Source organism: Plectropomus leopardus, chromosome 15 (genome assembly GCF_008729295.1).
Source record: "Plectropomus leopardus isolate mb chromosome 15, YSFRI_Pleo_2.0, whole genome shotgun sequence".
NCBI lineage: Eukaryota > Metazoa > Chordata > Actinopteri > Perciformes > Serranidae > Plectropomus > Plectropomus leopardus.
In genome coordinates, this window is record NC_056477.1 from 19,931,934 (window position 1) to 19,944,719 (window position 12,786).

The following is a 12,786-nucleotide window of genomic DNA, read 5'->3' on the forward strand; positions in this document are numbered from 1 at the left end:
CATAATAATAATAAAAATAATAATTATAATAATAATAATAATCCTTTGAATCCCCAAAAACAGGACTACCCAGTTTTTTGTGTAGATATATTAATTATTGAATGACAGCATAGTTTACTAAAATTATGTTTAAGTGATCTAAATGCTATTCCTTTGTTTACTTAAAGATTTTTGAAAAATACATTTTCTGAGTGTCAGACAAAAAAATACTTGCTGACCACAGTGGCAGTGAAAAAGTTCATTTCAGACCAAGACTGTAATCAACACAACTCAACCTTAATCATCAGTGTGCTTGCACTCATGCAAGCTTATAAAGGTAGACACAGAAATACATTGACTGCTGTTTTCGCCAAAAAATAAGCCCACTCTCCACTGTCAGATGCTGAAGATCAATACAGTATAATATTGCTAACCTTTCCCTCACAGAACAGTTATGTCGATTTGTTGATGCCAACTATTGATATTTCTTATTCCCATAGAAAGGCTAAAAGACCTCTAAGTGATGCTTGTGTGCTGGAACTGACAATCACAAAGACCTTGAGGTTCACATCACTATTCATTCACTCCTTGAAAAGTTTGGGCTTTTCAGACAAATAAAAAACATTGAATGAATCAGAGAACCTGGCACTGACAGACTGCACTCCAAGCACTGTTTTGAAGTTCAGTGTGTTTCAGTGTTTGTCTTTTCTTGCTGTTTTGTTTTCTACTAGAAGAATTTTTGTCCCCAACAGCCAAGCCACTGTTCTGCTCAGCGGTGCTTTATTTTTCTAGCATACTAGTAATGGTTTGTAATCCAGCTCTATTGGTCCGTAACCAAACTCTGCTGGTTATAATGAGCCCGCACAGCTTATACCGTTATCACGCTGAGTGGCCCCTCATGACAGAGCCATGAATCAACACAGAGGGCTATAGTGATCCAAGCTGCCTCGTTGCTGCTGCACCCAGCAACCTCTGCCTCCTGCTCGGGACCACTGCAGTGAATCAGCACATCTCTGCTTGGGCTCGCCACCAAGAAGTGAAGGATCGCCGGTTGGCACAGGCAGCGCCAGCTGGGCTCAGTTTCAAGTGCATTTTTGACTGTGTTCAAAGTCCGCGGAGGTGCAGACGTTTTATTTCACACCCACTTCTTCATTACGGTGACAATTTGAAACCTTGCCCTGAGCATCGTGCCTGTTTCTGCACCTGTTCCCTTTGTCCTCAGCCACCCTGTCATCACAGGCACATTGCTCTGAGCGCGCGGATCCTGTGCCTATCTCTACGGCTATCAAGGCCCACTTTAAAATCACATCAGCATGTTCTGCAATGCCGCCTTCTCCTCTCAGGCCCCCTCTGCCTCTCTCTCGTCCTCCCTCTGTTCACGCTCTCCATCTCTCCCGCCTCTCACGCAGACGAGCAGATGCTTCCCCGAGACAGATTCCATATTAATGACTACTGGCTGTTAACTCCAAATGAGCCTCTGCTGTCTGATCAATGCAGAATTCCTTTACGTGCAGAACTAATTTGTCTCAGACAAGGCTGAATTTGGGAAAACCCTTGATGTGGACAGAAAAAAACTGAGAGAAGGTGAGGGCTTACCCTCTGGAGCAGTGGAGGAACACAACAGTCTCTGGCCGTGCCATGAGGGGGCGCCCCTCCAAACCTGCAGATGGGAAGAGAAAAAGGAAACAACATGGTTATTCCACTTGCGCTAGGCTTTTTCTTATCAAACGTTTCCGTCCTTTGTGTGCTACTGTGAGCCAGTGTGGGACACTCAGTAACATGACACTACACAGCTCGATGCCTTTAACTTCTCTAACTGTTGATTTGCAACACTGACTGAGTATTATGTTACAAAATGGCTTCTTCTGTTCTACTTGCTAGAAGTGCTCCAATATCAAGGCTGGAGCCACACCCAAAAAAGCATGGATCCAACTGCAGCCTCCTGGTCATGGAAATATCTTACAATGAGATGACGCATAACACACACACACACACACAGACACACACACACACACGCTTGCTCAACAAAGAAACCAACACTTGAAGGAAACCACCACAGTGGGAGACACAGAGAGAAGTCAGCCAAATGCAGCCTGAATAACAACAATGTAGTTCAATATGAAATCTCCACTTGTGTCACAGACTGGAGAGAGAGAGAGAGAGAGAGAGAGAAAGAAAGAGAGAGAGAGAGAGAGGAAGGGGAAGAACACGAACAGAGGAGCAGAGCTTGGGGAAACCCTCATTTTTTTGCCCTGCTGCTACTGTGTGCTATTAACCCAGCAAAGTAGGAGTGTCCATATGCGGCGCACATGTTTCAAATTACAGAGCTCGTCACGTTTTCTGCCGGGCAGCGATGAGCCTTTTAAGGCATGAGACTGGCTGTCAGATCTCCTCACACTTACACAGAGCGATTGGGGTGTGAGGATGAGACATTGGAAATCAAGCAAGAAAGAGTGCCAGGGGGCAGAACTATTCTGAATTAATTTTTTGTAATGTGCACACACACAAACAAAATATGCTTCTGCTGCAACACAAGAAAAGGCTCAGTTTTTTTGCCGAAGGGTTTGTGACACTGTAAGGCTGTATATAAACTGGATATGCATATATAGTACATTCTCCTGTGCGGGCAAAGCATCAACCACTGAATCACAAATTTATTAACCCTTCAATTTCTTGGAGGCATCGGACATCTTTCACTCTGTCGAGGCTTTCAAACAGACCAGACTGTACGACACTAAAGCAGCAGGCCTCAGTCTGATGCACTCACTCTGAGGTAATATCAGATTTACGATATGCACACAATCTCTGGGCTGAACCACAAATGCAGAGATTGAAAGCTGGTCACAGCTTCTCTTTTATGACTTCCCACTGACAGTTACGACAAGTGAAAGATATCTCAGGGCAGAGCAGGTGTATCCATATATATGTGTGTGTCTGTGCATTGATGTCACTGCAAACAGAGCATTTCTGGATCTGTAGCAATGAGCTTAACACAAGCACTGTGGATGCACATCTACTCATCGCGGCATTTCTGCTCTGGACAGCCAGCACATGGTCGACTTCAGTGAAGCGAGATCAAGGCTTGACTGCTGAGGCCAGATTCTATCATTACTCAGTTCAGATTTGCTGGATAACTCTGTGTGCAGGCGCCAACAGAGGAAGCTCAGGTGCTCAGAATACAATATTTTTATTTCACTGTGGATGCCTCATGATATGAAACAATTGGCTTTGCGAGATTTTGTGTTGCAATGTAGTATCATAACATGGACACCAATTATATATCTTTTAAATTGATAAACTATTAAAGTTTCAAATAAAAGTTAAACTTTTATCCTGCTAAAATAACAAAATAAATTGTTTTTTCAGGCCACTACATACATTTTTTTGCAACAAAAATGATTTGCTGCAAGATGAACAGACTTTGCTGTTGAAAATAGGTAATAAATTGCAATACATGTTATCACAAGACTCCTATTAAAAATTGCAATAGTAATGTATCGCGATGAGGGCTGCAAAAGTATGAGACCTTCATGGTACAATAACCATCTCAGAAAATCTCGTGGTTTTTCGGTATTACATGATAGGGCTCAGTGACTCAGCATGAAACTTCAGGAATATAGTGGCTCATGTTTCACTGGTCTGGTTCAAATTTCTGTAGTATTTTCAGCATGTTTTATTAGGGGTTCATTATTACAGCTAAAAATCTGCTTCTCATGGCAAATAACCAATAATTTCACATTTTTGTATTTAAAAAAAGAAGTGTATAACCTGTAGTTTACGCACACCTGAGTTTCAGAAAGGCTCAGATGTAGTGAGAAAATATGGATGATTTAATATTCCATAGTCCGGACCTGACCGACTCTAACTGACACCACCATTGTTAACACAACAAAAGCAAAGACCTGCTCTCACTCTTCTATATCCGCTTACATTAAGTTGTGAAAAAAGAGGGAGATTTTCTGTGGTACTGACAAATGGTCTACCCTCAATGCCTCTGCCCCCATATAACCGTACACAAAAGATGAATATAATAAATACATGTGTGAAAGTAAAATAACTTTTATTGGTTTGTTTTGTCTTGTAATACAGGCTGCCAGTGTTTTAACACATGGTGGTTAAAAAAAACACCCCCAAAAATGAAAATATTGAGGGGCTGGCTATGAAGCCAGCATCGACCTGACAAACAGAGCCGCCAATCAGGTGCTCTTGATTAAACAACCTGGCTGTCAATCAGGAAATGTGACAGTCAAAGCCCTTAATGATGTGGCAGGGATAAATGTTTGGAGTAACAAAATCAGTGACAGTTACTCACTAATGTCACCTGCCCGTCCAAATTGTTGTGGACTGTCAGCAGCTGAACATGACTGACATTAATTAGTGATGAGGAGCTTAGCAGCCTGCTGTCAGCTCAGGATCTCGACTGTTCTCTCTTTTACTTTAGAGACTGCCCTCACTGGACATTTTAGGCCACACTGACTATCCACCGTGCAGAGGCACAGTGAGGGGCCACAGATGGAGGCCTCGCTGAGTGTTCACTTTGCTGGACCCCCTGGAGGAAATAAAAAGTTCTTGAAAACTTCCTGTTTTTCAACATCTGCAAATACACGGAAGAAGCTGCAAGAAAGCATTTAGAAAAAGTATCTGCTACCACTGCAGCAGCGATGCAGCTCCACTGTAAACTGAGCACCACCACAGGGATCAGAGAGGTGTACGCATGTGCCTGTATGTGTCTCTGCATCAGAACTGTAAATCTCATTTCTGACACCACCAAGCCAAAGATGACAGACGTGTATTTGTGTGTCCTAAATAAGACTGCTGATTGCCGTGCCGTGGTACCAAGTGGAGCCCAAACAGTGATTAGGCTGCTGATCAGATAACATGCTGAGGAAGGCGTTTTGGCTCGTCTGGAATAACTGCACAGTTTGCAGAGAAGCGTCCAGCACTGCCTCGCTCATTCATTAACTTCAGCTGCTTGAAGCCAGGAGGCAAGATTTCACCGAGACACCCACAACACCAGCGCCACCAACCCACGCACCCAGACACAGGGCAGCATCATCTGCAGATTTGGCGCTGCCGTGTGCGTACATCCATCTGTAGAGTGGCATGTACGTGTGAATGTACCTCTGTGTGTTTGCAGGTGGCGCGCGTGTGTGTGTGTGTCCACCCGTCTGTTCACCAGCCTGTTTGTCAGCGGTAGTTGCAGAGCGACTGAGCGAAGCCCCCCCCTCCCTTCCTCTCCCTCGGCACACAGCCACTGAAACGCTGCCTGAAATATTTAACAGCGTAGCAGCAGTCAATAGCACAGCAACCTTGGAATCAATGTCATACGGGTAAGAGGGGGAGAGAACGGAAAGAACCGGGCACTGACGACGGCCGGAGAGAGATGGACGGATGAGGTGGAGAAGAGAAAGAGGTGTAGAGGAGGAAAAAGGATAAATGGAGCAGCAGCAGGGGAGCGATAGAGATAAATGAAGGCTGGAGTAAAACGGCGTGAGTCACGAGTGCATTTCTAACCATGTGCTGCATATACTGTACCCTGCAGCAGACAATCCCTCCCCACTGAAACGTGACTGTGTGTGTGAAGCAGAGGTGGAGGCTGGGAAGGGAGAGGGGAGGGAGGGATGAAGGGAAACAGAGGAAGGCAGGAAGAGAGTGGGAGATAAAAAGAGAAAGTGTGTGATGAAAAGCAGAGAGAGGCAGGAGAGGAGCAGTAGACTTGCTGGGAGGGGAGGAAGGTGGGATGAGGAGGAAGAGGAGGAGGAGGAGGAGGAGGAGGGGGGACTGCTGATCACTGCAGTAAAGGAATCCCTCGTCTAGAAAGGGGGGTTGCCCCTCGCCTTCACTCTCCCTCCTCCCCTCCATATCTCCCTCCCTCCATCTCTGTCTTACTCGCACTGAATCCTGATGTGCTGGTTTTGATCTCCTCTCAATTCTCATCTGCACTGCGCCTTAACTTCCGCTGCATTTCATCATACCACGTGTGTGCCTTCAATTAAAAAAACCTACTCCTCCATTTAAAATCTCGCTCTCAGCGTGGTAAATACAGAGCGAGCAGGGACCCAACAGATCACACAGTATATACTGTGGGAGATGAAAATAAATATAATACTCTGGGGAAAATAAGAGGCTTCTTAGTCGCAGCCCGGGCTGTGTGCTACATACAGTCTTTCCCCACTCTCATATAATGTAGTAACACGTACAAGAGGTATGATATTGATCTGCAGTAAAGATGAGTCATTCTGATACAGTACGACCGCAACAATCTCACAAGACGTGCCAGGATTCAGTGAAAAAAAACCCACGATACATTCACACTATATTAAAGCAGGGGGAGGGAATCGACACATTAGAGAGTGAAGCTGCTGCAGCGCTGCCTACTATCAGTATCAATATCTCCCCTTTTTGCAAATGTTTCCCTTTGCCGTTTTGAATTCCAGCAACATAATGAAATTCTTGTTCCCATTTCAGTCCTGATTATGTGAGCGGAGAAATTTGCAGAATTTATTAGGCTCCACCTCCTGTTAGCAGAGCTGCTTTGAGCGTGGACTGAAACAAGTGCCCGTGTTGTTTGGCAAACGACAACTAAAGAAACTGGGTTATTTGAGCAGATCTGTGCAAGTGACAAAATGTGTAACATCTTATCATGCAAATTTTCTATTTGGATATGCAAACATTCACTGCGCATACAACACACGGATGGATGACCAGTGATAACCTATCACTGACATTGCCTATTACGCTCCAAATACACTCATTTGCACTGATCTTAAAGGGAAAAGTTGTTTTTTTTCCCAACCTGGACCCTTTCCTCGTGTTTTTGTGTCAATGATAATGTTTTTCCAGCATTGCGCAAGAACGCTGTAGCGACAGCAGCAAAACAGGCTGCAATGTAATAGCCCACAGTCATGTACAACTACTAAGAGTGCTTGTTTTTGCCACTGTGATGCTAAGATTGTTATTTTAAGAGTGACAACATTACATAAAGGACCCTACGGCAAAATATGCTTTTCTTGACCTTTGGCTTAATCTGGTCAGTGTACTTTCTTCATACAACAACTCAACTTGTGAAACTTTAGAACGAGACTTGTCCTTGACCCAGACTTGGTTAAGCACAACAACAAACCGACTGGATCAAGCAAAAGGAAAAACAAAAAAGTTTTCTGTGTCAGACGCTTATAATAACCATCTGAGCCAGTCAGTGGCAAAAACAAGCACTTTTAATGGACATAAATTGACAGTGTGCTATTGTGGTTACATACTGCCTGCTGCAGCACTCTCTCGCTCAACACTGGACCAGTTTTAAAAATGTATTAATTTCTGTTCAGTTCGATTTGATTCCATTCCTTTACTGTCATTGTACAGATGTACAATAAAATCAGGTGTCTCCAGTGGCACATAGAGTATACAGAACTTCACAGACAAGAAGACAAATTAAAAACTATACATAAGTATAAAAACAATGAAGTAGTAGAAAACCAGGGTAATGAAGCAGAATAATTACGATATACATATTGCAGATAGTCATGATAGTATTGCACATTTGAAGATATATTGCACATACGCAGAATATTCCACAAAGTTATTTCACATATTTTATTGCAAGGTTATTTAACTGTTTAATTCTTTAAAAATTGTTGTTTCCATCAGTCTTTCAGGCATGAACATTGGAAAATAGAGTCCAGGTTGGAAAATACCAAAGTTCCACTTTTAACTGGATTTAACTTTTTTTTTTTTTTTTTTTTTAAAAAAGGGTAAATTTCTTGTTAGCCAAAAACAGTGTTTTTACACATATGAACTTTGGGCCGTTTGAAATTGTTTGCACTTGTAGTACTGCCACTTAAAGTGGCTGAAACAAGACGTTTAGGCTCTTTATACCTTAATTTAAGCCAACTGTTTATTCACTACTTTTAGTACATATTCTAATTATTATCCATTACTGTTTAGCCCTGTCTGTTAACTATTTTCCCTTACTCCCATACAGCAACACGTAACTAGTATTCAGCTCACCCAGTATATGAATATAAATGTTTCTGTTTTAATCAACTCATAATTTCTGTTTTTAAAAATAAATCGAGCTTCTCTATAATCTTTCCAAGTATCCTCTGGCAATTGCAGAGGTGCTTCCTGGGGTAAAAACACCCACAGCAGAACACATATGGAGGCCACTTTTTTAAGCTTTGTTGTTCCAGCTTGATCTGAACACAAAATGACACAGCAGTTTAAAATTTTTTTCATCCTCAAAACACATCCTTTTATCTCCAGACACACACCACAGGGATATTCTAGGTGCCGGGCACGGTAAAAAATGTGTCTGTGGGCTAGTGTGTTGCAGACATCAGCGCGCAGGAATAATGTCGCTGACATAATTCCCATTTCATGGTGCCCTTCTGGGGGAGTGGAAACCTCTGTCATTTATCTACACAATGACTGCATCCATCTATGTGGTAATGTGCTGTCCTAAACCGTGCCTACGGGCCAGATAACGCGGCAAGTCACACAAAGTCGTTCATGGAATCATTCATGAATGCTCATATAGACCTCACCCATGTCAATACAGCACACAGGCATCACTGCACACATGCACCTAAATCGTCTGATCAGACAAGCTTAAAATCCTTCTTTAATTTCCAATTCCTTTCACCGGCAGAAGTCATAATGTACGAACAGATTTACAATCACAGGAGCTCGGATCAATTTCCCAGTGGCCGAGCTGTCTGATAAACGCTCGGGTCAAGGAGAGGTGCGGTGCTCCATCATACTACCATGACAGACAAAGCTGGGAAAGGAACGCATGGTCAAGGTGGGGTCAGTGGGAGGTCACTGCATGTAAGACGACAATACGCGCTGGGACAGATCAATATGATGACAGACAGGGTCAGGTACTGAAAACGTAACTTAGTCCAAGATGTGTACCCCAAAAAATCTCCATTAAGAAACTACTCAGTCCCTTTATAACTGGACCTAGAGGAACAGAGTTTACAGTACATCACCAATAATCAGCTGTGACAACCTGCCGACTCAACTCGAAGGACTTTTTCCATGTGGAATGGTAAGAGTATGCGAATGAGGTTTATGAGCTATTAAATTGGAAATACAACACGTCTACTAGCTCAGCTGCTGGAGGGAATATGCGTGGACGACACTCTCATTCATTAACCCAGTGAGAAGACGGAGATTTTGTTTTTTAAATCCTTGTGTTTCTAGCTTTATTGCTCTTTTATAGCACATTAAGAGACTGCTGACTGTGACTGTTTAAAAACTCATTTTCAGCGATGTGCAGAAATAATTAAATATCAACAAAATTATATGGCAGACCCATTTGGTGGATTTTTATTGTATTACTTAAAGTGTGAGCATAACTTTGACTACCTTACAAACAAAGGAAGCAATTTCCAAATTACAGTCAGACATTTTCTATCCTGACACAAATTGGTCTCAAGTCTTTGCACTTCCGTGCCAAGTCAATTCCCAAGTCAAGACTGAAAAGTACAAGTCAAGTCCCAAGTTCTAAACCTTGAGTTTTGAGTTGTAAAACAAGAAATAATGTGCTTTTAACAAAATATAATAACATATAATAACATTTAACATTTAAAGTATGAAATATTTAAGGTTTGTTTAACCACCTGCGAGCAAACTTAAAAAAAGTAGGGTTGACGTTGCACTTTAAGAACACATAGCAGGTTTTGCATAGAAATTTGTTTTTGTTGACCAATGCATAGGTTGTTTTTTTTTACCAAACAAAATGATCTTTCATATATTTTTTTTTCCAAATGACACTCAGTAAAGCATCTTTAGCTCTTCATAGCTCTCTCCTTCAACTTGACTGGATGCTGTCAGGTTGGTTCAAATTGCATCATGGGCATTAAGCATTGACTTGCTGGGAATGAAAAGCAAGAAGAAGTACTGAGTATTTTCAAGTCACAAGGCTCAAGTCCAACTGAAGTCACGAGTCATTGGTGTCAAAGTGCAAGACGATGTGCAAGTCATTTTTGACTTTGCCAAGTCGAGTCTAAATTTATCAAATCTGTGACTCTAATCCAACTCAAGTCCAAGTCAAATGACTCCAGTGCATACCTCTGTAACTGAACACTCCTAATTCATCCCTGCCAAAATGCTAATGATATTTTTTTCATGACTAATTAATCTTTGATTATATTTTGGTTGAATGTATTAATTGTTTAATGTGCAAACTGTCAGAGAATGGTGAAATGTTGACCGCAGTTTTCCAGAACCCAAGGAGATCTTCAAGGATGTCTTTAGATTGATTATCAGTGAGATTTTTTTTTTTTTTTTTGATAAAGGTGATACATTGATGGAAAATTATGATGTATTATGTAATAAGAATGATTAAGCTGTTGCACTGCATTCACATTTTGTAATGTCTAATGTTATTTGTAGCGTTTGTAATTTGGTTTTGTTGTTTGATCATCCTGTGGGACCCAAGACAATTGTGTGATTTTTTTTTTTACTGATTATGAAGTGTAATGAAATCAAATCACATCGAATCAATCAACTGTTAGCTTGAATTTCATCACACTGAGAGAGCATGATAAACATGACAAAAAAAATGCTGTCTCACGTCTTTTAAGTTATATCAGGTAAATTTGTAAAGGTCATATTGTGGCGGTGCAGCATGGCCGATGTGTCCAGCTTTCTATCTCACTGCTGTGCCGCATGCCACCTCCTCCCTCCACTCTGCTCCGGGGGCGAGGTCCTGCCCACTCAGCTCCTAGTAGCCCACACTTCTTCACAGTGGGGTTAACAAGTTGAAAAGCACAGCTGCGCCAGTCCGAGGCACTCACCAGCCCCTGCACGCTTGCACACACACCCACATATTTTCCGTCCCCTTTTCAGAAATACAGACAAAAGCACATAAACAGCTAGATAAGGCTGACACGCAGCAATTCCTTCAGAAGAAAGTGGATGTGAGTACAGTGTGACAGTAATCACTCAGTCACTTTTTCCGCCTCAGCGCCGACGAGCTTATGTAACGACAGGAAAACGCTGCCTTTTCTCTTCGCTGTGTTCCTCGACTGGTAAAAGCTATTAACAGATATGAAATCTGCAGTCACATTCTTGAACAGCACAGTATTAAGTAATCTCCGCTCACACATGGAGAGGGGAACCGTGACAAAGAGCAGCGCGCCCTGCAAAAAGCCTGTGCCGATCTGACCTCTCCACTGCAATGCAGAGTTAATAGTGAAAACAACCTTCGCCTGATTGGGCTATTTCAAACATCAAATCCCCACACCAGTTACAGCGAGATATGAATAATTCCAGCTTAATCTTTCGTTCCATTTCAATAATTTGCCTCTCAGACCCTGGACATGCTTTGATTAATTAATGCCAGCTCATGGCTCGCTAAATCCTTGGGATAAGATCTCAGCTGTGAAAGAATCAGTTTCCATGACACGTGGGCTGCTTAAGAAGGGCCACTTGGACCCTCATGCCCACACCAACCCTGACACCAACCCTCCACCCCTCCCTTGGACCAACAAAACTGGAACCTGATGCATTATTAAACAGCAGTGCAGGCTTTCACGCCTGAGCGTAGAAGACAGTCACTGTGGCCATTGTGCTTCACAGCTCTGCTCCTCGAAGGACTCAATCCAGCAGTATCTGCGTTTTCTGACTTCCCCGGGTCACTTTTGAGATCAGAGCGGTGTAGAAATTGAAAATGGTGTTTGCATTCATGAGGAGTATATATATAGAGTATGTGTGCATATGTGTGTGTGGGGGGTCAGTCTGCCTACCCTCTTTGATTGCTTATGCACCAGATGGCACTAGCTGCTTGTGTCAGTGTTAATTTCAGTGCAGGTCACGCAACACTCAGCCCCTCACCTACTGTAGCAGACAAGATGAAGAAACGTCTCCCTGCTCTGCTTTTATTTTTTTCTACCTCCCTGCCTCCCTCTCGCTTAATCAGTTTTCCTCTCTTGAAAGCAAGCGAGACCCCACTGACATTCAAGCATCTAAGGCAGTGGCTTCCAACTGGTCCAACCACTGGGTCCCGATTTCTCCTTAGTCATTAGTTCAAGGTCCACACAGAAGACAAATGATCACATATTCAATTTAATTTGACAATATGTAAATGACAAGTGGGCTTAAAACAGAATGAAGTTAAATATATTGCAGGAATAAAGTGCAATTAGTGAAAACCAAGGGCGTTTCTAGGATTTGAAGACATTGGGGGGATAGTCTGGGCCTCTGTGGGGAAACAAATCGGCAGAATTTTTAAACAAAACATGCTGGTGTGGTGACTCACATTATAGAGACATTATAGAGACAATCACCAGAGAGTACTGCTCCTTTAAGAAGCAGAGTTCAGAGTTGAGAGAAGGGGATTCTGGGATATTGAGTTTGGAATGTATTGTGGTAATGTCGTTAGCTTTTGCCAATACGTTAACTGAAAGCTTTGTGAGAGTAAAAGGACTCGACTCCACTCAGTCTCTTTGTCTCGTCATTCCTCCACTCCCACACTGGGTTTGTGTTCTTTAAAAAAAAAAAAGGTGATTCCTTTTCTTTTTAAAGAAATCATGGCTTCCAATCCCACAGTTTGCTAAAATGAAATTTCCCCAAAGTCACTCAGGGGCAGGCCCATGGAAAAATATTTGTAGCTTTGAGGAGGGTGAAAAAAAAAGCCACCCTTGTCCTCTTATGAAGAAAGAACAGTCCCTGAAGCCTATTCTTATTTTCGAAAAAAACAAACAAACAAACAAAAACAGACCACATAATTCCAAGAACAGGACAATAAAATAGTTACTGTTCTCAAAAAAAACTAAAACAACTTTCTATGCTCACTCTATA

At 42.3% G+C, this 12,786-nt stretch overlaps 1 protein-coding gene across 2 annotated transcripts in view; it reads right to left on the reverse strand.

Moving 5' to 3' along the window:
* Positions 1-12,786, reverse strand: part of mcu (mitochondrial calcium uniporter) — a 72,042-nt gene that overhangs the window by 10,457 nt on the left and 48,799 nt on the right. For both annotated transcript variants that reach the window (XM_042502823.1, XM_042502822.1), the window contains exon 3: positions 1,576-1,639. In XM_042502823.1, coding sequence (XP_042358757.1) covers positions 1,576-1,639 — 64 coding nt within the window. The remainder of the gene's footprint in view (positions 1-1,575; positions 1,640-12,786) is intronic.